At 54.5% G+C, this 26857-nt stretch overlaps 1 protein-coding gene across 1 annotated transcript in view; it reads right to left on the bottom strand.

The window, feature by feature from the left end:
- The window catches only part of LOC144247620 (uncharacterized), a 660598-nt gene that overhangs the window by 232358 nt on the left and 401383 nt on the right, over positions 1 to 26857 (bottom strand). Inside the window, exon 7 of the mRNA XM_077788929.1 lies at positions 26312 to 26677. Within this exon, the coding sequence (XP_077645055.1) occupies positions 26312 to 26677 (366 nt within the window). The remainder of the gene's footprint in view (positions 1 to 26311; positions 26678 to 26857) is intronic.

Here is a 26857-nt window from a genome sequence, read left to right as displayed (position 1 = left end):
GGATAAAAGTTTCTGTAATATCGAGTGATTAATATTTAATAGTTACTAATATCTAATAACATAGATTGATTCCTTTGTGATATTGATTAATAATTTATAATTTATATTGGATTATTTTATTTTTAACATTGATTAACACTATTGGATTTGTTACTTTGTAATATTAATAATTAATAATATAGGATTGATTTCCTTGTAATATTGATTAATAATAAATAAATAATATCATAGGATTAATTTATGTGTAATATTGATTCTTAATAATCAATAATTAATAATTAATATTGGATAGATTTCTTTGTAATATCGATTAATTAATACTTAATAATTGATAATAGATCAATTTCTTTTTAGTGTTGATTAATTAATAATCAATAGTTGATATTGGGTCTATTTATTTGCAATGCTAGTAATAATAAAGAATTAATAATTACTACTGAATTTATTTCTCTGCAATATTGATTAATTAATAATCAATAGTTGATATCAGATAAATTTATTTGTAATGGTTAGTAATAATCAAGTATCAATAATCAATAATCAATAATTAATATTGGATTGATTTATTTGTAATATTGTGAAAAATGCCGATTGAATGATGCGCAGCTATTGATTATTGATAACTCACTGATACTGATTATTGATGATTCACTGCTATTGGTTATTGATAACTCGTTGCTATTGCTCATTGGTAACTCCCTGCTATTGATTATTGATAAGTCCCTGCTGTTGATTATTGATAACTCCCTGCTATTGATTATTGATGACTCACTGCTTCTGATTATTGATAGCTCTCTGCTATTGATTATTGATAATCTGCTATTGATTGTTGATAACTCTCTGCCATTGATTATTGATAACTCACTATTGATTATTGATAATCTGCTATTGACTATTGATAACTCACTGCTATTTATTATTGATAATCTGCTATTGATTATTGATAATCTGCTATTGGTCATTGATAACTCACTGCTATTGATTATTGATAACTCACTGCTGTTGATTATTGATAAGTAACTGCTGTTGATTATTGATAAGTAACTGCTGTTGATTATTGATAACTCACTGTTATTGAATTGGAGGTGGGGAGATGAAGGAACCCGGGGGGAGGAAACTCGTTTTTTTTCCTTTCCTCCCCCGTATTTTTCCCCCTTTTTTTGTCACTTTTTTTTCCCCCATTTTTTCCTCCTTTTTTTGCCCCTCTCTCTCCTGTGATAAAAGTGAAGATTTGATGAGAAATCGATAAAATGGGAAACGAAACTTTTCTAAAATTGCTTTTTAAAAAAAAAATCCAATGAACAATTGGAGCTGGGTAATTGGTTCTTTAATGACTTTAAATTTGTGCTTTGGGTTTTTTAATCAATGCTTTAAAAAAGAACCTTAAAATCCAAACCGGAACAAACTCCTCCAGTGCCACCAACCCCACCGGTGTCCCCAATGTCCCCAAATGTCTCCAAATGTTCCAAATCCCCACTCAGGACACTTCGGTTTGGGGGGTGGATGTCAACCCCCGTTTATTTTGGAAATATTTGGTGACACTGGGGACATTTGGGGACACTGGGGAAGTTTGGGGAGCTTGGGGACATTTGTGGTTGGGAACATTTTGGGGGGGGGTGGTTGGGGACATTTTTGGGGGTTTGGGGACATCAGAGCTGTCACATGAAGAGCCCCCCTGGAGTGAGAGAGGAGGGGACACCTGGGGACATTGGGGACACCTGGGACATGGGGACACGGAGATGAAGTGGGACACTGGGGACATCGGGGACACCGGTGTCATCTCCCCGCCGAGGGCCACAGGTGCAGGCTGAGCCCCCTGATGACGATGGCCACCAGGGCCATCCCCGCCATGTCCTCCACGCTGGGCCCGGTGGCACCTGTGGGGACATTGGGGACGCGTCACCGACACCCCTGGGTGGCACCGACACCCCCGGGTGGCACCAAGCCCGTCCTGGTGGCACCGGCCACCCCCCGATGTCCCCAGCTCTGCTCCTGATGTCCCTTAGGAGATCCCAGTCCTGTCCCCAGTGTCCCCAACCCCATCCCCGGTGTCCCCAACCCCGTCCCAGCTGTCCCCATCTCCATCCCTGTGTCCCCAACCCTGTCCCCAGTATCCCCAACCCCATCCCAAGTGCCCCCAACCCTGTCCCAAATATCCTCAAACCCTTCCCAGGTGTCTCCAACCCTGTCCCCAGTGTCCCCAGGCATCCCTGGTGTCCCAAGACCCTCCAAACCCCGTTCCCAATGTCCCCAAGTGTCCCCAAGCCCACTCCTGATGTCCCCAATCCCATCCTGGTGTTCCCAACTCTATCCTCAGTGTCCCCAACACCATTCCTGATGTCCCCAACCCCATCCCAGGTGTCCCCAGCCCCAGTCCTGGTATCCAAGACCCTCCAAACCCAGCTGCAGGTGTCCCCAGCCTTGCTCCTGTGTCCCCAACTCCATCCCAGGTGTCCCCAGCCCCAGTCCTGGTGTCCCAAGACCCTCCACACCCCATCCCTGATGTCCCCAGGTGTGTCCCCAGGTGTCCCTCACCTGCCACCACCACGGTGACCCGGTGTGGGGTGTCCCATGCCGCGTGTGTCACCAGGCAGCTGTAGCTGTCCCCTGGCACCGCTGCAGCCACGCGCAGCCCTGCGCTGCGGCTGAAGGTGCCGTCGGCCGCGCGCTGGTGCCCGGAGCTCCAGCTGGGCCCCAGGGTGGTCACCGGGGTGTCCCCCAAAGTGTCCCCCAAAGTGTCCCCCGAGGTGTCCTCCAGGCGTGGCCGGGCATGGCCGCGGGCGCGGCGCTCCCAGCGGATCTCCACGTCCAGCGGGAAGAAGCCGACGGCGTCGCAGCGCAGCTCGGCCGGGAGCCCCGGGGACAGCCGGGACGGCAGCAGGGACACCCGGGGAGGGGCTGGGAGACGGGACAGTGAGCTGGGGATACTGGGAGGGACTGGGAGGGAACTGGGGGGCAACTGTGAGGGTCTGGGGGAACTGGGAGGGACTGGGACATACTGGGAGGGACTGGGACATACTGGGAGCCCCTGGGAGCCCCGGCCCCGCCCATTCCCGGCACTGACCAATCAGGCGCAGCCGCAGCACCTGCTGCACCTGCCCTGGGGCGCGCTCACGGAGCAGACGAAGGCGCCGTCGTCCGACCCCGAGAGCGGCGGCAGCTGCAGCGACACCTCCCTGGCGCCCCCCGGCGGCTGGGAGGACTGAGGAAACGTTCGGCCTCAGTGGCGCCCCCCGGCAGCTGGGAGGACCGTGGCTGTTCTGTGCCCAAAATCACACCAGAACCCCCCCAAAAAACCCCCCAAAAATACTCCCAAAACCCCACAAAAATCGCCCCCTAAACCCTTCCCACAAACAAAACACACAAAAAAAGTCCCCAGAAATCACCCCCAAAACTCCCCCAAAAAAACGCGAAAAAATGCCCCCAAAACCCCCAAAAATCACCCACCAAACCCGTCCAGGACCTCCCAAAAAGCCCCAAAAATGCTCCCAAAACCTTCCAAAAAACCATTCAATGCCCACAGCGCTGCCTAGTGGCCAGGAGGTCCAAGGCTGTCCCGTGCCAGTGGCGTCCCCTGGTGGCCGGGAGGGCCAAAACCATCCACTGCCAGTGGCGTCCCCTAGCGGCTGGGAGGACCAAAGCAGTTCCATGCCTGCAGCGCCCCCTAGCGGCCAGGAGGACCACGGCTGTTCCAGGCCCACAGCGCCCCCTGGTGGCCAGGAGGACCAAGGCTGTCCATTGGCGCCCCCTACCGGCTGGGAGGACTGAGGCCGCCCACTCCCAGCAGCGCCCCCTGGCGGCCAGGAGGATTTGAACTCCCCCCCCGCTCGGTGGCGCCCCCCGCTGTCCCCGCAGGGCTCTGCAGCCCCTCCCCTCCCCTCCCCTGCGCGGTGCCGGGGGGGCTCCCGTGGCCCCCAGGAACAGCAGCACCCCCGGCGCGGCCTCGGTGCGGCGGGCGGCGGCCGAGTCGAAGGCCAGCAGGCGCCGCGTGGTGCCGTGGCGGTGCCGCAGCCGCTGCAGCGTGAAGGGCCCGGCCGGGGCGCAAAGGCGCAGTGCAGCCGCCCCGGCACCCCCAGCAGCGCCCACGTCTGCGGCGTCCGCGTGGACACCAACAGGGACACTGCAGGGTGGGACAGGGCGTCATGGGTGTGCGGACATCAGGGACACCGGGGGAACATTGGGGATGTGGGGACATCTGGGAAGTGGGGGGACATTGGGGACACCAGAGACATTGGGAACAATGCGGATCTGGGGGGACATCGGGGACATCAGGGATGTAGGAGACGTGGGGATAATGGGGACATCGGGGACAATAGGGGGACATCAGGGATGTGGGAACATCTGGGGGGACATCGGGGACATCAGAGACATTGGGATAATGGGTGGACATCGGGGACATGGGGACATTGGGGTCACATTGGGGATGTGGGGACAATAGGGATAATGGGGACAATGGGGGGACACTGGGGACATCAGAGACATCAGGGACATTGGGGACATTGGGACAGTGGGGGGACAATGTGGAAAATGGGGATGTGGGGTGTCCTGGCTTGTAAGATAAGCATGTATTCTATTGCCATCTGTTGGAGGTCGGGCAGTTTTCTTATCTCTTCCAAGAACAATGTCTCCCTCCGGGGAGATATCTTCTGTTCATGGACCATTGAATGACTCACTGCATGACCGGTAAAGTTACATCATCCCATTGTGAGATGCTCCACCCAGAGGGAGGAGCCAAGCATTCCTACCTGAATAAAATCAACACTTTTTGGGGCACTGGACAGCCACTTCGCTGGATTCCCAGAGGAGAAGCTTCTTCTCTGCTGAATTCCCAGAGGAAGACCAAGCCCAACTACTACCAGCACTTCAGAGAAAACTCCACCCTTCTAGAGATCACTGCTTCAGCAGCATTTCATCTGCCACTCCAGGAGGAACAGCCACCATTTAACTGGACTACTACCAACACCCTGACTCCTCAGGGTGTCAGGTTTCTGACTCCATCACTAGTTTTATTCATACTAATTACATTTTTTAAAAATTATTATTTTAATTTAGTTTTACTCTTAGTAAAGAACTGTTATTCCATTCCCATATCTTTACCTGAGAGTCTTTTGTTAAATTGTGGTAATTCGGAGGGAGGGGGTTTACCTTTTCCATTTCACAGGAGGCTTTTGCCTTCCTTCACAAACTCCTGTCTTTTCAAACCTAGACATGGGCCTTGCTCGTTTTTTGTCCCTTGTGTGTGTGTGTTGTGGGCTCGGGTCTGTCTCTAGATTTTCTTGTGGGCAGGGCCGGCCCTGTTGGCCGTGTGGAGCCCCCGTGGTTTTCTGGGCTTGTGCCAGAGGGTGTTGGGGTGGGTTGAAGGGCGCTGCTGAGGGGCTGCCAGGTGCCTCTGGCACACCGCCCTGAGAGCGCCCGGTCTCGTCTGATCTCGGGAGCTGAGCAGGGTTGGGCCCTGCTGCTGCTGGGGGCAGCAAGGATGATGTCAAGGATGACAACCTCTTGCTCCACCTGACCACCGGCAGGCTGAAGATGGTGGACTTTGATTCTGACACCTCCTTTAAAGCCAGGTTCCACAGGGAATTTGCAGATGAGTGCACACACTGGGGGATGCTCCCAGATTTGGGCATTGCACAGCCTGGCTGGGAACCAAAGGTTCCCCCTTTGCTGGGGCGGATGCAGCTGATCCTTCAGTCGGCTGCCAGGCTGCTTCTGGCAGGGCTGGGGGCATGGGCTGGGGTGGGTATGAAATGGGAGTGGGCTCCTGGCCCTGCCAACAGCCCCCAGCACCCACCGTGCCCCGGACTGGGGCTGGGCTGGGGCAGCCAGCCTGACACAAACCCCCATGGTGGGAGCAGAGGTGGGACTCCAGACCCTGTGCAGGGGCTGCTTTGCTTTGCAGGCAAGGAAGGGCTTGGGCTGCTCCACTGCCCTTGTTTGCTTTGGGATCACCATGGGGGCCGTGCAGGGGAAGGGAGAAAGTCTGGGATTCCCTCCCCATGGTGGGTTTTTCCCTGGCATGCAGGGGTTGGGCCTTCTTTAAGGTCCTGACAGAGATAAGATTTTTGACCATTTTTCTTGTTCTCCTTTTTGTCTGTAACCTATTTTCCATAATTTGATGTTTGTTTTTCTAGAGGAAGCGTTCCAGGTGGGGTCCAGTCTGGATCAGGAAGTGCTTGGGAGCAGCTGCGGCGTGGATGGGCCGTGCCCTTGGAGAAGGCTGAGGGCATCGTTTGGGAGCAGCTTTTCTTCCAGCGGGGGATGGCGTGAGGTGGGTCCTGTCTGCTGGGGATGGTGGGATCAGAGCTCTGGGGAGATGGCAGCGAGCACAGGAGCGTCCTGCTCTGGGCAGCTGCTGAGGGCTGGAGGTGCCGTGGCTGGCTGCAGGCTGGGCACATGTCCTGCCCTCCTGCTCTGCTCCCAAAGGCAGCAATGATGGGCAGCTCTGGGCACAGCTCTGGCACGGCCAGCATGGCCTGGGCACCACGGGCGGCTGGGACAAGGGGACAGGAGCCTTCAGCTGACGGGGCTTTCTGGTTTCTCTCCTTGCAGCCGGGCTCTGCGGGTGCTGAGGCTGCTCTGGGCTCTGCCAGGGCCCTGCTGGAGCTCAGCACTGGGCTGCAATCAGCCAAAGGAGAAATGGGGTGCCCTGCATCACAGACTGGCTTGAGCATTTCAGCAACACAGCTCAAGTTTGCAGAGTGTACACCTCCAAGGGAAAACATGGCACCACCCAAAAAATAAACTTGTTCAATAACTTCTGAAATTAAATCAATCTAGGATGACCCCAAATGACTTTTTGCAGCTTGCTCAAGCTGTAGCTCAGCCCTTCTCTGAACTGTTCTCTCCCCCACCTGCCTTTTACTTCCCAACTGTTCCCGCTTTTCCCCCAGTGAGTTCCCAGCCTATTCCAGTCTCCATCACACTGTTGCATTCCTTGGTGCCCCTCACCGTGAGGAAGGCCTAGTCCCAGGCTTAGGGACTCATCCTGTCACTGGTGAGGAGCAGCAATGTCTCAGAGGTCTGGTGGGATTTTAGTGTCATTCAGAGCTGCTCTCCAGCCCCCAGCTCTCCTCACTGCTGAGTTCCTGCTCCCTTTTCCTCGTCCTTGCAGCAGGATGAGCTCTGTGAATCCCCTGGAGCCTCCCCACTCTTCCCAGCCCACACACCCACCTCAGTCAGGCTGAAGCTGCAGCTTCTGTGTCCCCTCTGGCACACCAGTGCAGTCCCCTGTGCGGGGAGCCCCAGCCCCAGAGCACAGCACTCAGCAGTGCAGTCGGGGCTGGAGCAGCTGCCCTGCAGCCCTGCCTTGGCTCTTTGTGGCAGGGAATGCTCCCTGTTTGCAGCTGTCCCTGCAGGATGGCCCCAGGGCAGAGCCCAGCCGGGCTCCCACTGCAGCCCCTGAAGCTTGGGGCAGACAGTGGTCCCAGAGCTGAGGTTCACGGGGAGCCCCCGGAGCTGTGCCTCGCACTCTGTTGCCGTGTCACCGTGCAGGCTGGCTTGTACGGGGTGAATGTACCAGCCCTGCTTTGACTGACAGGGGCCGGGCCCATCACATCTCTCCCAAGGCTGCAGGCATTGCCCAGGCCAGAATCTGAAGGGGCACAGAGATCAGAGCAGTGAAATCATCCAGACTGGGTATTTCAAAGGCCCTTTAGAAGGAAGGGCTTGAGAATAAACGTGCTGTTTGCCTCATGAACATCGGGGTGAGTGGTCTCTTTGGCTCCAACCCACTTTCCTCCCCGAGCCAACGTTACCCACTCCCTCACACGTCCCCCCCGAGCCTTCCCACTGCCTTGTCCTGTCAGGGCTTCCGCAGCCCCTCATCCCTTTGTGGCCCCGTCCCCTCAGGTTCTCCCCAGCCCGGCCAACCTGCCCGGCAGCAGCGCCGCAGCCCCACAGGAGCTCCAGAGGAGCCCCACCAAGAGGCACCTGGGAGCTCTCAGCAATCCAGCCAGCAGCACACGGGCAGGAGGACACGGATGGCGCTTCCTGCCTGGGACAGGGCTTGTGGCCATCTCCAGGCACCGCTCTCACAGAGATCCCCACAGCTCCAGCCCCTGCCCATCTGCTCTGTGGGCAGCACAAAGGCTTCGGCAGAACCACCAAAGGCCAAGGGGCTTCTGGCCATTTTCCCTGCAACCCTGCATGCCTGGGCAGCTTGCTGAGCCCAGGAACCCTTTTCTCCCTCTTCCCCTCGGCCCTGCAGAGCCTGGGCAGCCAAAGAAAGATCCTGGGAGTCTGTCTATAGCAACACATCCTATATTTAAAGCTAAAGAAAAACAAAAATAAATAAAAGAAGAATAGTAAAGAAACTAAACATTCCTGCTGGCTCAGGTGGCCCCAGCAGACAGAGCCTCTGGGATCAGCTCTCTGCAGAGCTCCAGCAGCGCAGCCAGCCGAGCCCTGACAGACGAGGCCGTCTCCTCCATGCCCTGCAGAGCCAATCACGCAGGTTGTCAAAGATGGAATATGGAGCTCTCTCTGCTTCCTGGAGAATGTACAGTGTTTGAACTGCCAGGCTTGCGACGGCGACGCTGGTGTCATTTTCCATGCCTTCAAGGGCTGAAAGAGAGAGGAACAGAGCCATGGTCAGTTCCCACATCTGAGGGGACCCGAGGGGACTCTGTGCCAGGGCCATCCCAGCCGGCTCTGGCCATGGCCAGCAGGGAGCAGGGACCAGCCGGATCAGCCCGAAGCTGCTGGCCACGAATCCCCCAGGTGCCCTGAAAGCTCTGTGTGCTCTGCCCACGCCGGCCCTGGTCCGCACAGGGAGCAGAGCCCTCCGCAGCCGGGGCAGGGCTCGCAGCTCCCCCGCCAGCCCTCGCGTGCAGCCCGCTGCCCTCGCTCACCCTCAGAGAGGAGCTGGAGCTCTTCCTTCCTCCCCCTCAGGTGCCGCCCGGCCGTCCCTGGGAACACAGAGCCTGTCAGGCCCAGGGCACAGCTCCCTGCCAGCGGCGCCGCCAGCCCTGTGCCCACACGCCCTCCTGGCCCGGCTCGTGGCTCACCCATGAACCTGACGGCCGCCTCTCGCAGGGGCTCCTGTGGGCTCTGCAGGTAGGGCAGGGCCCGGCGCAGGTGCTCGGCCACGCTGCTGCTGTCCTCTGCCAGCTGCAGAGAGCGGCAGGAGGGAAGGGTTGGCCCCGCAGCCCCCCGGGCCGGGGCTCCATGGGCACCCGGCTGGGGCCGCAGGAGCCTGGAGCAGAGCCCGCGCGGCCTCGGGCTGCAGCAGCGGGCAGGGGCACAGCTGCCAGCCCGCACACCGAGCACCGCGCTCAGGGGCTGCTCCAGGCTGGGGCTGCGGCTTCCCGGCCCTCCTTACCAGGCACTCGGGGAACTGCCACAGCTTCTGGTTCTGCACCAGTTCTCCAAGATCCCTCCTCTTGAGGAACTCGGCCGCACAGAGCAGCGTTTCCTGAGAAGCCTGGAGAGCAGCAGAGACGCGGAGATGGCCCCACAGCCCAGGGCACAGGACCCCGTCCCTGTGCCAAGGCCAGCAGGAGCTGCAGCCTGCGAGGCGCCAGGGCAGGGCCAGCCCAGCCCCTGCCAGGGGCCAGCGGCAGCTGCTGAGTCCTCACCTCTGCCACTCGCTGGTTCTCATCGTGGCAGTGCAAGGAGAGGGGCAGCAGGCTCTGGCACACGTGTGCCTTCAGGGCCTTTCTCTCCTCTTCCGGAAAAAAATCCAGCATCTCCCGGAAGATAAACATGGAGCACAACTGCACCTGGCTGTCCTCCTGTAGGAAAGGAAGGAAGAAAGGCCTCAGCGTCAGCTGCTTCAGGCCCACCTGGGCACAGCCTGTGAGTGCACAGGGCACAAAGTGTGCGGGCAGCACCCGCTGGCCGTGGCTGGAGGCGCAGAGCCTTACGTTGTCAAAGAGTGGCAGGAGCGCCTCAGCCAGCTGCAGGGCGAGGGCGCTGGTTACTGGTGCACCATTGCACAGGAACAAACCCCTGAGGAGAACCGTGGTCATCCTGAGCATGGCACTGTCATCTTCCTGCAGGAGCTCCACGAGCCTTTCATGCAGGCTCCACATCCTTATGGCCATCTACTTGTGGAACACAAGTGTGTGAAACACCATCCTGCTGCCACAGGGCCCAGGGGCCCAAGGCCTGTGCCAAAGCCCTGGGGCAGCTGCAGCAGGAGGCAGGAGAGCTGGCAGCAGCTGCCCCAGTGCCCCAAGGCCAGCCAAGCCCCAGGGACTGCCTTCCCCAGCCCCACGCTGGCAGCACGGCTTCAGCCCCTGCGCTCTTCTCACCGAGACACTGGTGGTGCCGAGCGCCACGAGGCCTCGGAGTGCCAAGCGACGCCTCCCCCTGCACTCGCCCTGCAGGTGCTTGGACAGGAACTGCAGGACGCTGTCCCGGCACTCACTCAAGTTCAGGTGCTCCAGGATCTGAAAGGCACAGGCCGGTGACGGGGGAGCGGCCGGCGGGAGCCCAGAACCGCCCAGGGCCAGGCCCAGGCAGCAGCACAGGGCGCGGGCTCCGTCCCAGGCACTGCGGCCAAGAGAGGGCAGAGAGCCGGGAGGCAGCTCAGCGAGGCAGCGCCGGCCTTCAGGCTCACCTCCACAAGGAACGCCAGGGTGGCCAAATCCCGGCACGGCGTGTCCTTGCTGAGCAGCCCGAGCAGGTGGAATGCAATGGCGGAACACGCAGCTTCGGATGCGCGGTGCATTTCTCTGACAGGAGGAAACAGGAGCCAAAGCCCTGAGCCAGCGGGGGCAAACCTCTCCCAGGACTGCCTCACAGAGCTCTGGCCTTTCTCCACCACCCTGCAAGGGGCAGCTGAGCCCTCTGGGAGGTTGCTGCTCTTGGGCACGCTCCTCTCCCAGCCTTTTGCAGCCTCCTTGGCCGTCCCTTGGTGACAAGGCCTTCTGGCCCACGGCCACGGGGACTGTGTGGGGCACCTCGGGCACAGGGCACACATGCTGGGGACAGCTGGGGAGCAGGGGGTCTCACCTGGCCAGCACGCCCACAGCACAGTGGTGGGTGTCAGCACAGAGCAGTGTGTCCCAGCCACGCTTGTCTTCCATGGCCACCACCACATCCTCATAGTGCAGTCGGCAGAGCAGGGCCTTCAGGGTCTGCTCTGCAAAGCTGTGCACAGAGCAAAGCCCAGGTCACGCTGGGAGCACTGGCCCCTGCCCTGGGCCCATGGCAGGGACAGGAGGACTGGCATGGAGCACCTGCTGGGGCTGGTGGCAAGGCCGTGTTGCTGCTGGCATCCCTTCCAGAAGGTATCGACCTCCTCTGGCACATCCAGAGTGCTGAAGAGCACTTGGAAGAGCAGATGCACAAAGAGGCCGGGGAAACACACGGTGACTACATGTGGCACACAGGGCAGCTGGAGGATCTTCCACATCACCACGGTTGCCTGCAAAGGACAGAGCAGCCTGAGACAGCGCTCAGTGCCGAGGTGTCCGTGTGGCAGGGCCCGAGCACGGGAGGGAGAGGCCCGGAGAGCCACAGGGGGAGCACCGGGCCTGGTGGCCCTGGAGCTGCCCCGAGGCCAGGTTTCAGCCCAGCGCCTGAGGCAGGGAGACGCCGTGGGGGAGGGAGGATGGAGAGCTGCTGGAGAGGTGGCCTTGGGGCCAGCAGAGTCAGAAACTCACAGCCAGGGCAAGGACAGCCGTGTGGTCCCCATCGGAGGTGCACGTGCTGTGCTCTGGCCAGCTCCCCAGCACATCGAGGAGCACGAGCATGGCCGGCTCTGCAGTCCTGGGCGAGCACATGATGTTCTTCCACATGGCCAGAGCAGCTCTGTGGGGTCAGAGCTCTGTCTCAGAGGAGTCTGGGACACAGCAGCGTGGCCTGGGCGGCAGCAGGGAGCTGAGCTGCTCTGCCAGCCCTGCCTCTGCCCACTGCCCCTCACCAGCAGCACGCAGGCAGCCCAGCCCTGTGGGGACTGGCCCCTGAGGGGCAGGGGGGAAGCATGGCAGCACGCTGGGGGGCTGGCAGGGGCCAGGGCTGGCAAAGGGAGCAGCCAGAGGGCCCTGGAATTCTCTGTGTCAGACACCTGGGACAGGCTGCACAGGGGGAAGGGTTGCTGAGCCCTGAGCCCTCTGGGCAGCTGGGCCCCGTACCTGTCACACAATGGGGCCACACGCAGGAGAGCCATCACCACGTCAGAGGGCTGTGCCTCTGTCAGATCCAGAAGGGGCCTGTACAGATTGTACTCAGGAAACTCATTGGCCACGAGCCACTGGTGGATGAACCTCACCATGGCGGGCACCTGGAGAAGGCAGGGGAGACTTGGAAAGCTGCCGGAGGAAGGAATGTGCCCAGCTGCCCCAGAGAAGTGCTTCCCTTGCCTCCACACTGCCATGGCCTCAAAGGCTCCCAGGGAGCAGCAGGTGTGGCTTGGGAGGCCAAGCAATTGCTGGGAGGAGAAAAGCCAGGCCACAGGCTGCTCACTTGCTCTGGGCTGGAAGGACCCTCCTCCACAAGCATATCCAGCAGGGCAGCGCTGGTCTTGGTTTTGAAGATGGGAGAGTACGCTCTGAGCATGGTGCCCATGGCGCTGCTCTCTTCCTCCCGAATCCTCTTCATGAATTTGCAAACCATCTGCAGCAGAAGGGCAAGAAGCCCGGGATGCTGCATGGAGTGCTCCGAGCACAGTGCTGGGCTGAGCGGTGCCAGCAGGCCCAGCCCAGGTGGGGATGGCTGCAGGTACCTGCGCTGTTCTGCGGAAGCGGCCACGGGTGCGTTCCTGCTCTCGTGTGCGCTGCACGGCTGCACCTGGCAAAGAGCGAGCGCAGCCTGAGCTGAGGGGCTGCGGGAGAGGCCGGAGAACACAGCCCAGCCCTGCGCTGCCCAGGCAGGGACAGCCCCGCGACAGCCCAGGGCACGGAGCACGGCTGTGGGGTGTCTGCCCGGCCCCTATTCCATCCTGTCCATGGGCATGGCCCCAGGGGATGGGATGGGATGGGATGGGATGGGATGGGATGGGATGGGATGGGATGGGATGGGATGGGATGGGATGGGATGGGATGGGGCCAAGCTGGCTGCAGGTACCAGCCCTGTGGCCCAGCTCTGCCACTCACCCTTCTGCAGTGGCTGGAACTGCTCCACCTCTTCAGGCTGCTGTGCTGGGGCAGCTCCAGGGCCTTCTTTCTCCTCCTTGCCCCAGGCCAGCTTGGGCACACTCGCAGGTCTGTGCTCTGCGTCACTGCCTGGATTCATGGCTACTTGCAGAAGGTGAAAAGGAAAAGGTCCGAGTCAGCAAGTGCTGCAGTCGTGCCTTGAGGGCACCTGCAAGAGTGAAGTCTTGGCAAGGCTACAGGACAGCAAGTCCTGCACTCTGGGCCTGGGGGCTCCAGCCACAAGGACAGGAGACTCCTGTCAAGGACAGTGCAAAGCAAATGCCACGGTCTGCCCTCGAGGGCAGCTGCAGAAGAGATGCCTCGGGAAGGCCAGGGGTCACCAAGTGCTCTGGTCTGGCCACGAGCTCACCTGCAGAAGTAATACCTCAGGAAAGCTCCGGGTCAGCAAGGAACGAGTGGCTGTGCGAGGGCTCCTCACAGCACCGCTCTCTCCCGTCCTCTCTCGTCGTGTGCACCGAGCACTCTGGCGTGGCCTTGTCACTGCCAACACCTCTGCCAGAGCGTGTCACAAAGGGCCCTTGGAATCCCTGTCCCGTTCCATTCCACGGTGACCATGCTGCACCGTGTCACCAAGGGCCCTTGGAATCCCCTGTCCCGTTCCATTCCACGGTGACCATCCTGCACTGTGTCACCAAGGGCCCTTGGATCCCCTGTCCCGTTCCATTCCACGGTGACCATGCTGCACCGTGTCACCAAGGGCCCTTGCATGCACTGCCACCTGCCCTGGGGCCACCCCCAGCCCCCCAGAGTGGCCCAGGGTGGAAGGAATGCCTTGCCCCAGGTGTGTCAGACAGCCCAACAGGATCTTTAGGAAGGGCTCAGCCCATCAGCAAACCCTGCCCTGCTCTGCGGGCTCAGAGCAGCAGGAGCCCCCGCAGCTGCCGACGCAGCCGCGGTGGGAAGGGCACGGGGCCTCCACAGAAGCTGGCACGGCCTCCTCGGGACACGTCCCACATGGTGGCCATCATAAGCACTGTCGTGGGACACAGACCAGGAACGTGTGGGCCAGGGCAGGAATGCTGCTCTGAGCCCTGGGGCCCGGGCAGCGCTGACAGCAGCAGGTGAGGCACAGTCCCCGCCCAAGCAGAGTTCCCCCTGTCCATCATGGTAACACCTCACCCTTCTTTTCTGTATCAAATTCTGTGTATTGTTCTCTGTCACCCATCTGCAAGGGCCCTTTGCAAACATGGGGACAGAGGACAGCGTGCATCTAATTTACACTGGAGCTGCAGCATTCCCCTCCAGGAACTGTTAGGGGAGAACTCAGGCCACAGGCATAATGCTTCTTGGTTACAAATTGAACTTATCTCTAAGAGCAGAAAGCTATTTAACCCTGAGCCCATTTAACCCTTAGAGAAAAACCCAATTTTAAAAAACAACCTTTCAGCACTTGATCCCTTGGAGAAAAACTGAATTCCCAGAAAACAGTCTGTAAACAGAAAACCTGTTTGTAAACATGAGAAATAATTTGTAAACAAATCAAGTCCTTATATGAACTGTCCATGAGGCAGGTGATAATTTGTAATGCTGTTTGTGGTTTCCAGTGTCCATATTTTAGGCAGCTGTATTGTACTGTTGTAGGATTTATTGTAAAACATGAGAACAGACTCAGAGGGGAGGAGGGTTTACCCTCAATCCAACCCCTTTCCCCTTTTTTCTTTGTATAAGAAATAATAATAGGAACAGAACATGGATTTTGAATACTACTAACTTATGCAAACTTTCATACATGTTTACTGATAATATTTTTCTTTACCAGCCAGGTTCAGGGTGAAGAACTTGATTGGGAGATGTTTTGATCAGGGCAAGGAACTTGGTTGGGAGACATTTTCTGTATTTATATTTTATCTAGTGGAAACCATATACTTTTTTCCCTTTGTTAGAAATTTTGTTATTGACTTTAATACCTGACTTTTAACTTTTGAAATTATGACAAGTGGCAGAATTTCAGTGAAAAAACTTTGCAACTGCAATTTGCTTATGATAAATCCATGTTCTATGTGTACCTCAGTGGATATTCTTTGAATCATACCAGTTTATCTTGAAGCAATGCAAGAATAATTACTAGAATATTAAGAAAAGACATGTTAATAGACATACTAGGACTTCTTTAAGACAATGATTTACTAAAATATGAATATAAATCTAATATTGATCTCCACCTGAGACAGACAAAAACTCTCTAAGAGTTTAAAGTTAGAAAGTGTATGTTTATTGAGACAGCCGGGCAGTACGTGGGATAATTCCCTAATGCACACTGCAAAAATCACAGGTATCAGAAAGCTTTTTTATTTACAGAAGTCTTGAATACACAACATATGAATGCATATTCATATCCCTGTCACTTCCTCTGATCCGCTTCATATGCTAATTGGCAAAAAGGCAATTATGCATGTGTGGTTCTGTTCCCTGAAATGACTCGGGGGTCCATTTTGCAGAGGGGTCTCCAAAATGAAGAAGTAAAATAAGTCTTCCTTGTTCTGACCTTTCTGCCTTTCCCATGCACACGTGACAAATGAATCCTTGCCGTTTCCCTGTGCTTAATGAATCCCTAAAGTATGGGAAGTCTGCAACTGTTTTTGTGTCCCTGAAATCTGTTGATCACATCCTGTTTCTCATGATAAGCACAGCTACCCAAACATAAAGCTGGCAAGCAATGAGTTAATAGATCCTGGATATCTTATCTAAGATCCAGCTACTGTTAACTATGAACAAAGCCGATTTATCTACTTCTGCTAAGTCAGCAACATCCAATTTAACTATCATCTTAACTTTCCTAAAATTCTTAATTCTTCAAAATTAATGTCTCACCGGGAATGGGGACAGGGAATGGGAATGGGGACAGGGACAGGGAATACGGTGCAGGGATCAAGAATGAGGTCTGGATTGGGATGGGAGCAGGACGGGAACGGGACAGGGGGGACACAGGAACAGGCAGGGGCCAGGGGAGTATGGAAGGGGAGTAAGGAATGGGGCAGCCACTGCAGGGGGACGAGGTGTTGGGATGGGGCACATGGGGACAGTTCCAGGGCAGGGGGTCCTTGACCAGCTGCCCAGAACCTCCACCAGGGTCTCCCAGGGCAACTGGAGCCGCTCAGCCTGGGGTGCCCAAAGCCCTGAGCAACCCCCAGGTCCCTCCCAGGAACCCTCAAGTCCCTCAAACCCAGCATCCTCCACATCCCCTGCAAGACCCCTCCCATGTCCCCATCCTTGTCTTAGCTCAACATCTTTATTTTTACCTGCTTTTAAGAGTTTTGAAAGGGCAAAGAGAAATGAAAAGAAAATCCAGGCCACAGGCAGCCAGGAGGATGTGGAGCCCCACAGCCAGGTGTCTTCCCAACATGGATCAGCAGCACCATGGGTCACCGGGGTTCTGCCCACCGGGGCTCACTGGGGATCATCCAGCATGGATCCTCCCGTGGGGGATGGAGCTGGAGCAGCGCACGGAGCTCTTCCCACACTGGGGCACTTGCAGGGCTGCCCTTCGTGGTGCCTCTGCTGGTTTGGGGTCAAGGCTGAGCCATGTGATGAGCTCTTTCCACACCTGGGATACTCGTAGGGCCTGGGACATCACCAGGAGTGGGGCTGGGATGTGCCCTGGTGCCTGGGACATCACCAGGATCAGGGCTGGGATGTGCCCTGGTGCCTGGGACATCACCAGGAGCGGGGCTGGGATGTGTCCTGGTGCCTGGGACATCAACAGGAGAGGGGCTGGGATGTGCTCTGGTGCCTGGGACATCACCAGGAGCGGGGCTAGCTCTGATGCTCTTCGGTGCCTGGGACATGACACGGGGCGGTGCTGGCTGGGGTTTGTTTGGTGCCTGTGCAATCCCAAGGGCAGTGTCACAGCGGGGCAGCTCTCAGTGTCCCCAGCAGGTCACAGTGTCCAGGGCAGCCCGTGCCAGCGGTCACTGTGCACACGGGGCAGGCTGGGCTGGACAGGGGACGGGGCAGAAACGCTGCCCTGGGACTGGGGTCTGCCCCTGCCTCTGGGGCCCAGCCCCTGCTGGGAGCGCCTTGGGCAGGGCACAGGGCTGCTGCTGGGCCAGGGGGACAGGCCGTGCCCCCTGTCCCCTGCTGCTGGGCCAGGGGTGTTATGGACAAATTCAATTGGGGAGGATAATTATAGATAAATCAATTAACAAGAATTTATTAAGCAAGCGGTATTAAGCAAAAGAACAGCGCTGGGTGGCCAGGAAGCCTCTGCTCTGCCACGGAGCACCTTCCCCCTTTGACCTTTTTGGTTTTATCATCCGTTTCTTTTTCGGTTGACGTATTTTCTCTCTATGCACTCTGTGCCAGTGCAATTGGTTCCTGGGGGGTCTTTTGTTCTGCCCTTGGTGGTCATAGGAATGAAGGCTCCTCATCTTCATTGCAGATTGTCCTTGGCCTAAAACTAAACTTATATAATTAGTTACACAGTTTTCTATGCTAGTTGCATTCCCTACTCATTTCAAATTCTTATCTCCTTTAATGCTCGTTTTGATGAACAAAGACCTTTTTATTTATTACAACACCCCCTTTTTCTCTTTACCAATTTGTTCATTAAAACACTTTAACTCTTGGTAGCTTAAGACCAGGGTTTAATCTACTTCTAAGTCCCTGGGCAATGTTTCCTACCTATCTCTAATAAGTGTTAGATGAGCTGCCTCTAGTCTTCCTTTTACAATGTCTATGATTTTATTAAAAATGTAAGGTCTGAAAGTTAAACTTAGTAACAACAATACTATGGGACCTGCAATCCCCCTCATACAGATTTTCTCCTTGAGTGCCATACCCCGGAGTTTTGCACCCCTCAGGGTACCATGAGACCTTTAAAAATTTATCTGGATGGGTGACAGCCAAGGCAGTTGCTATGGTTTCACAGCCCCAATACCCACACAGATATTCCCCAGGATAATGACAATATCTCCTCCCAGGATGGGAACTAGGACACCAATAGGTAGCCTGGAGTTCAGGTTTACTCCATCCCCACATAGAGTTTACCAAGTCTTTGTTAGTAACAAAAAAATGGGAGCTACAGTGGTGGCATTATGCTTAACAACTTTCCCTTGGTCTATTTTGGTCAGAGTCCAATTAAATGGCTGGTGTGCATAGTCCCCTTGTACAGGCCAGGTACAACATATAACTAATATGAACAGGATTTGCCAGCAAGGGTGGAGTCCAAACCGCCCCAGGGTTTGATTATCATTATCTCCCCATTCCCAGTGTTTGTTTTGACATGTTATTGCCTGGCTCACCTTTAGCCTTGGGAGATCAGTATCCTTGAGGCAGTTCTTGAAATACTTTGAATTGTCCCAGTTTGAGGGCTCTTTCCTCCACCGCTTCTCATCCCTCTGCCTCGCTCGCCGACTCGGTTGCTCCGAGCCGCGAGGCGCACCATCTTCTTGGAGCAAGGATATTCTTCAAGAGGACCCAAACTCTGCTTTTGTTGCCTCTTTTTGAATGATTCCCAGCTTTTATCCTTCACTTGTGGTGAGTCACACTGAATCCCAGGTAAAGTTTTCCAGCAATTCCCTTTGATAATTTGAACAATTAGGGGAATTGATTCAATGGAGTGGAAACAACAATTTTCGGGTCTAGCCCCCTTAGTAAACACCTCCCACCACTCTTGGGATTCCCTTGGTAGGGTCCCGTTCTCTTCTCCAATCCTTAGGACTGACTCTGTCAGTTCTATTTCTAACTGATAACACCTTTACAAATACCCCTAGGAGGAGTGCCTCTGTAACTATGGACCCACCACCGTTCCTGGCAAATTTTACAAATATAGCATACAAAAGGGTAACAATTACAATCCTTCTTTGTACAATATACTCTAAAATCATTAGTTATAGGATATCCATAGTCCAATATCTCACTCTACCAGCTGGTTTGTACAATTCTTACTGAGTCCATTCAGTCCATTTAAATGTGACCTTAAGGTCCCCGGGCTGGCTGGTTATTCTCCTGGGCTCTTGGGCAGCAGCAGGAATCGCTCCCTTTATTCGGCTCGCATGGGTCCACCCCTTCTCGGCAGTTCTGACTGCAGTTTCTGTAGTGAGTAAAACAACACAGGGGGCTTCCCAGTTTGGGGTTAGTGAGGTTTCTTTCTAGGTTTTTTATTGACACCTTATCACCTGGATTTATATTATGGATTGCTAGGTCTAAATGAGGTTGTTGCACTAGTAACCCAGCTCTTCTAAGCCCTTCCCGAGCCTTCACAAGTTGCATGACAGATTGGTTAATTTGTTGATTACTTATTTCAGGGTGATCTATAGGAGAATCCATGTCATAAGGCATCCCATAAAGCATGTCAAATGGAGAAATTCCAATATCGGTTCTGGGCTGAGTTCTTATATTTAACAAGGCTAAAGGCAAACATTTTTACCCAGGATGATTGTGTTTTATACATCAATTTAGTTAGTTGTTTCTTAATTTTCCTATTTACCCTTTCCACTTTACCTGAGCTTTGTGGATGTCAGGGAGTATGATATTGCCACTTTGTTCCTAGAGCTGTAACTACTTCTTTAATTATTTTGGAGGCAAAGTGTGGCCCTCTGTCTGAGTCTATTACTTCTGCTAGTGTGTAGCGGGGGATTATCTCTTCTAATAGTATTTTTACTACTGTTTGTGTAGTTGCCCTAGAGGTAGGGAATGCCTCTACAAAGTGAGTCAAGTGATTTATTATCACCAATAAGTGTTTATACCTTCCTACTTCAGGCAAATCAGTAAAATCTATTTGAATGTGGGAAAATGGTCTATGTGCCAATTCCCGCGCCCCCCATTTCCCACACCACTCAGGATTTCTCACACCTGGATCTACTCCTGGGTCAGGGGTCTCTTCAGCCCCTCTAGAAATCTCAGCCCTCATTCTAGAGAGACTGCAGACTGTAGAGAGAAAGCTTACCAGATTAAACACATTAAAGATGGTCTCTTTAACAGTCAGGGGAAACGGAACATTCTCTAATAGGGAGCTGAGAGATTCAGAGGAGAAGGAAAGTAAAGGCTGAAAAGCCTCATCCCCTGCTTCCCCTCTAACAAACTGGCTGCACAACCATGACTATGAGCCATGCATTCCTGGAACAGACTTCAGCACCTTCATAGACCCCTGAAAGCCATTACACCCAAGCCCAGCCCGATGGATATTCTGGTCAGTGCCCTTCTACTACAAAAACTACATATTAGGGACAATACCGGAGCTATTCCTGAATAAGAAAATAAACCTAGGGACCATAGAGGGATTAAGATCTCAAAAAACCCTAGGGACCAGAAACACATACAGGCCTCCACTCTAAAAGACACTATGAATTCAAACAACATAGCCAGTAACTGCTCAATACTAACACAAAATAATTGGAACCAAAATATTATTAGAACAGGTTGGGTTTTTTTTTTTTCACTCTCTCCAGACACGAAATGGGCAGCAAAATATTTGTCCTAGTTTAGGGCAAATTTGGGAGAAAAACCTCTGGAAGGAGCCCCCAGAAAACAAACCCCCACGGCCCCTCCCCACCCACCTGATTTGGGAAGAATTTTCTCTGAGAGAAGTGGAAAAGAACCTGTTTATTTAACAAACAAAACCCTTCCCAGCACTAAAAAAATGAACAACACCGGATGACAACAAAACTCTTTCACCACTCTGAAGAGATGACAAATCCAGAAAGTCTCTCCTGGGGGTGGTCACCCGGGTCTGGGCGCTGGGGATTGCTCTGGGCACTGGGGATGGCTGCTGCAGATCACAGAGCGCAGGCTCCCGGTGCTCCTTGGGGTTCCCAGGTCCCAGTCCAGAGCAGGTTGGATGGTATTCAGGAAAGGGAAAGGGAAAAGGAACAGTCCAGGGAAAGAATTGGACTGCTCAGCTAAACTAATTTAAAAAGCAAAGGCAAAAGCAAGCAAAAAAAGCAAAGCAAAGCAAGCAAAAGCCAGCAAGCAAAGCAAAGCAAGCCAGCCAGCACTGGCCTCTTCTAGACAGCAGAGCATGGGGGGAGGTGAGCCGGCTGATAACAAGGCAAAACAAACCTTCACTTTCTGAGTCAGTTCTGAAAGCACAGAACAGAATATCAAACATAAACAGAACCCACGATTGGAGATAAAAACACCATAACATCACCCTCGGACATTCCACCCCTTATCTCCATATCTTCAACATCATGTATAAACTTCATCAAGTAAAAACTTCTTTCATTTACTCAAACCTTTGACACTTACACATTTCCTTCTGTTTCACTTGCTCAAACCTTTGACACACATTTCCTTCTGTCTCATGTCTGTGTGTTTTTGTGTACAGACACTGGCAGCAACATCCAGCAAACAGTGATATTTGCATTTGAGTCTCACCCCACAATCAGATCCCCCTGAGGTACACATCGTGTTGCTCCATCTCTCTGCATTATCCACCATGTACAACCTGGTCCCTGAGCAAAGACAATCCCACAAATGGGTTTGTCTGTACTCGAGACAGAATTGATCCACACTGATTTCCATAACAAACCTCTGGCATGTGCCACTGGGACTTTATCTCCATCTACTATATTCAGGGGCTCAGACTGGGCAGGACCTGCTCAATTGGTGGAACCTCGGCTGTTAACTAACCAGGTGGCCTTTGCTAAATGTTGCTCCCAGTTTTTGAAAGATCCCCCACCCAATCCTTTTAAGGTGGTTATTAACAGTCCATTGTGCCTCTACACTTTGCCTGCAGCTGGTGCATGGTAGGGGATGTGGTACACCCACTCAATGCCATGTTCCCTAGCCCAGGTGTTGATAAGGCTGTTCTTGAAATGAGTCCCATGGTCTGACTCAATCCTCTCAGGGGTACCATGCCTCTACAGGACCTGCTTTTCAAGGCCCAGGATGGTGTTATGGGCTGTAGCATGAGACACAGGGTAGCTTTCCAACCATCCTGTGGTGGCTTTTACCATGGTGAGCACGTAGCGCTTGCCTTGGCGTGTCTGGGGCAGTGTGATGTGGTCAATCTGCCAGGCCTCCCCATACTTGTACTTGGACCACCGCCCACCATACCACAGGGGCTTCACCCGCTTGGCCTGTTTGATGGCAGCACAGGTCTCACAGTCATGGATCACCTGAGAAATACTATCCATGGTTAGATCCACCCCTCGGTCTCGTGCCCACTTGTAGGTGGCATCTCTGCCCTGATGGCCTGAGGCATCACGGGCCCATTGTGCTCATAGCAAAAACCACTGGTTGAGGCTCACAATCTGGTTTAGCTGCTGGTTTAGGCTCACTGTCTTGTTTAGCTGCTGGCTTAGGCTCCCTGTCTGGTTTAGCTGCTGGTTTAGGCTCACTGTCTGGTTTAGCTGATGGCTTAGGCTCCCTGTCTGGTTTAGCTGCTGGCTTCCAGCCGGGGCTGTTGGCTGCAGCCTGAGTGACTGGGATCGCTGCTGATTTATCTCCTTGCCCCCCTTCCTCTGTCTGCTGCCCTACAGTATCTAGCAGGGTGTGATAAGCACATGCCAGGGCCCAGCTTGCTGCAATGATCTTTTTCTCCTTAGACTTATCATGGCATTTCTCTTTCAGGTACTCTGCCACCTCAGCTGGATTCTGAATTTGTTCACATGTTCTTGAGTTCCCTCACATCTCCTGAATTGAGAGGTACCTCCACATAACCTAGTCCCAGAATTTGGGTTGATTGTCCGTGCTGACCAACATTGGGGTTAGGGATCATTCCCAAAGCTACTTCTCTTCATGGATATAGGGCTTGCCCTTCCCTTTCTCTTTCCCCCCTTGTTAGACTACGAGTAATGCAGTGATTTTCCTCAGGGACCGGCTCTGGGATTTCTACCTCTTGGTTATCAAAATCTCCCCCTTGATCTAAATCGGGGTAGACTGCGGGTGGTGCTGGTGGGGCTGGAGGAGGAGGAGGGATGTATGGTAGAGGGGGTGCAGTTGGAACTTCCTCAGGCTTTTTATTTTTCTTTTTCCCTCCCTGGGTGCCTCAGGCAAAATGTTTTGCTCTTGTTTCCCCCACTATCCAGAGAGCAGCATACTTGCTCTCTTCCATATCAAAAGGTTCTTTGGAGTTTGCATAAATGTTTAATGACCGGCAAATCCAGTCCTTGAAGTTTCCAAACTGGCCAAAATAAATTATCACTACAGATGTGTTTTCCTCCCCATTCTTTTATACAATAATGTATCATTTTTGCCCTATCTTTCCCTTTCCTTGAAGGATATTCATCCCAAGATTTTATCATTAGACCTAACGGACTGTCAGGGGGGATCTGGGGAAGCGTTACCGGGGTCCCCGTCCCCATGGAAGCAGAGGGCTTGCTTTTCCTCTGTCCCATCTCCCAGGACACCTTCAGGCACACACACACTCGCGGCCCCTGTTGGTGCCCAGCCCCTCGCGGGCTCTGCAAACCGCACTACTCAGAGCTCTGCCCGTGCCTCGTCCTACAAGGACGTCTCACGCGTTATGTCCTGGGATCCCAGCCCAACCCAGCGGATCCCCACTTTTATACTCACGCTGTCCTGCATCTTCACCCGGCTTCGTGCACAAAGATTACGGGGTTACCGGTATCCCTTGTGCTCAATACCGAATTTGGGTTCGTCGGTAAGGGTCTGGGAAGGAAAAGCCTGCACCAGGGCCGCTGCAGAGGCAGCGGGGCGCCTCCCTGATTAGGAATTCCCACCCGGTCGCCCTTATCCGAGTCACGGCACCAAATTTGTTATGGACAAATTCAACTGGGGAGACTAATTATAGATAAATCAATTAACAAGAATTTATTAAGCAAGCGGTATTAAGCAAAAGAACAGCGCAGGGCAGCCGGGGACCCTCTGCTCTGCCACGGAGCACCTTCCCCCTTTGACCTTTTTGTTTTTATACGTCCCAGTTGACGTATTTTCTCTCGATGCACTCTGCACGGGTGCAATTGGTCGCTGGGGGTCTTTTTTTCTGCCTTTGGAGGTCGCAGGAATGAAGGCTCCTCATCTTCCTTGCAGATTGTCCTTGGCCTAAAACTAAACTTGTATATAATTAGATACACAGTCTTCTATGCTAGTTGCATTCCCTACTCAGTTCAAATTCTTGTCTCCTTTAACACTCATTTTGATGAACAATGACCTTTGTATTTATTACACCCACTCTCTCCCAGTGCCCCCCAGCGTGTCCATCTCTCTGCTGCCCTCGAGCTCCTGGCCCGGCCCCGGCCGCCTGCTCCCATCCAGCTGAGGTGGTTCCAGGGCCAGCAGGAGCTCTCTGTGGTGGCGACCAACGTGGTCCCCAACGGGGACTGGACCCACCAGCTTCTGGTGCTGCTGGAAACCCCAACCCGGGCCGGGCTCACCTTCACCTGCCAACAACATCAGCCTGGAACAACCTGTGAGCCGGAACTGGGGTATGGGGGAGGAACTGGGGGCGCTGCGAGAGCCACTGGGATGTGCTGGGAGCAACTGGGAGGGAGTTGGAGAGAGCCTGGTTTCAACTGGGAGAGGAGGTTGGGGGTTTGGAAGGGCTAAGAAGGGGTTTGAAGGATACTGGGGAGGGTGGGATGGGGTTCTGAGGGTCCTGGTGGGCATTGGGAAGAGACTGGGAGAGGATTTGGGGGTCCTGGGGCAGTGGGGGTGACTGTAAGGAGGCTGTGGGATCCTGTGAGTGACAGGAGGGGCTTTGGTGGGTCCAGGGGAGGTCAGGAAGGGATCAAGAGGGAGGTTTCAGGGGATCCTAAGTGGGCTGGGAGTGACCTGGAGGGTGCTTGGAGGGTCCTGGGTGTCTGTGAGAGTTTTTGGGAGATCCTGACCCCTGCGGACCACCCAGAGATGCTGCTGGATGCTGCCGCAGCAAGATGCTGACAGGAACTGGAGACACCCGAGTTGGGTTCTGTCTTCCTGGCACTGGGGATCGGGTTCTACCTGCGCAAGAATGTCTGGGGGGTCCCGTGTGTCGTGTCCCCCCTCCTCTAGAATGTGTGTGCTCCCCTGGGGCCCCCAGCCCGGTGTCACCCCCTTTTCTCTGCCCACAGAGCTCCTGAGACGCCGGCGGCCGCAGCCGCTCCCCGTGGCCTCGGGCCGAGCCAGGACCTTCCCAGCTCTATCCCCACGCTGATTTTGGGTGGGTCGAGTGTCCCCCAGCCCTGCTGTCACTCTGGCCCTGCCCCCTGCTCCCAGTGTTCCCAGTAAAGCTTCCCAGTTAAACCCAGCCCAGTTCATGGGGGCACTGGGGAGGGACTTGGGGGGACCCCACGGCGGGGCCGGCACTGGGCAGGGAGGGCGGGTCCAGGTGGGGAACACTGCCTGCTGCGGGTCTGCCCGGCAACTGGTGCGTCATCAGCCCCGCTCGCTCTCATTGGCTGACTCTTCTCCACCGCGTTCTCTCATTGGCTGAGGAGAGGCCCGGCAGTGCAGAGAAGGAACGGGAGAGATCCCGCCCCGAGCACCGGCACGGGGACAACAGACCCGGCCTGGGCACAGGGAGGGAATTTATTACCAACCAAACCACGGCAGCACCAGGAGAAGGGAAAGAAATCCCTCCAGCGCCTTCCCCCACCCAACGGGGATCACCCACAACAGGGTTATCCACCATGGAGAGACGGGGACATACGAGTTTAGAGCAAAGCCAATTTTATTGAGTGTACCAGGTGTTTATACAGGGATTTACTTGTATGGTGCTTCTAGAGGGCTCTGTTTTTGGTAACAATTTCCCATTGGTTACACATTCTTCGTGACATCCAGTAACCTGGGAACATTTATCTTATCACAAACACTCGCACCATTTTTTCTGGTCACTTCTTGCCCAGGGAGACTTAAACTGTGTCTGTGTCTCCCACAGTTTCTGCTCAGTCAGGCCTCAGATATTCGGCCCCTTTATCAGCTCCATTGCTTTACTCTCTGTTTTATTCCCCATACGGGGACACCAGGGCTCTGCCCAACGGGGGTCACTGGGGATCATCCAGCCCGGATCCTCCCATGGGAGATGGAGCTGCAGCAGCACACCAAGCTCTTCCCTCACTCTCTTCCCTCACTCCAAGCTCTTCCCTCACTCATGGCACTCACAGGGCTTCCCTTAGTGGTGCCTCCGTTGGTGTTGGGTCAAGTTTGAGATCTGTGAAAAGCTCTTCCCACACTCCCCACACTTGTAGGGCCTCTCCCCGGTGTGGATGCGCCGGTGCACAGTGAGATTGGAGTTTTCCTTGAAGCCCTTCCCACAGTCGGGGCAGCGGTAGGGCCTCTCCTCTGTGTGAATCCGCTCATGTCTGAGGACATCAGAGCTGGTGTGAAACCTCTTCCCACACTGGGGACATTCGTAGGGCCTTTCCCCAGTGTGGATGCGCTGGTGTGCTCGCAGGTATGAGCTCCACCCAAAGCTCTTCCCACATTCCAAGCACTCATAGGGCCGTTCCCCAGTGTGGACCACCTGGTGCTTGATCAGGCCAGACCTGTCTATGAAGCTCTTCCCACACTTCCCACACTCGTAGGGCCTCTGCCCGGTGTGGATGCGCTGGTGCATGGTGAGGCTGGAGTTTTCCTTGAAGCCCTTCCCGCAGTCGGGGCAGCGGTAGGGCCTCTCCTCTGTGTGAATCCGCTCATGTAGGAGGAGATGGGAGCTTCTCTGAAACCTCTTCCCACACTCCCAACACTCGTAGGGCCTCTCCCCAGTGTGGATCCTCTGGTGCCGGATCAGGTGGCAGCTCCAGCTGAAACCGTTCCCACATTCCAAGCACTTGTGGGGCTTCTCCCTGCCATGAGGCTTCTGCACCAGCTCCGAGCTCCGCCTGGATCTCTGCCCGCCTTCCTGGCTCAGGGGGGCTCTTTCCTCCCCGCAGCTC

The sequence above is a fragment of the Lonchura striata genome, chromosome 29, assembly GCF_046129695.1.
Source record: "Lonchura striata isolate bLonStr1 chromosome 29, bLonStr1.mat, whole genome shotgun sequence".
Lineage (NCBI taxonomy): Eukaryota > Metazoa > Chordata > Aves > Passeriformes > Estrildidae > Lonchura > Lonchura striata.
This window is presented reverse-complemented; position numbering and strand designations above follow the sequence as displayed.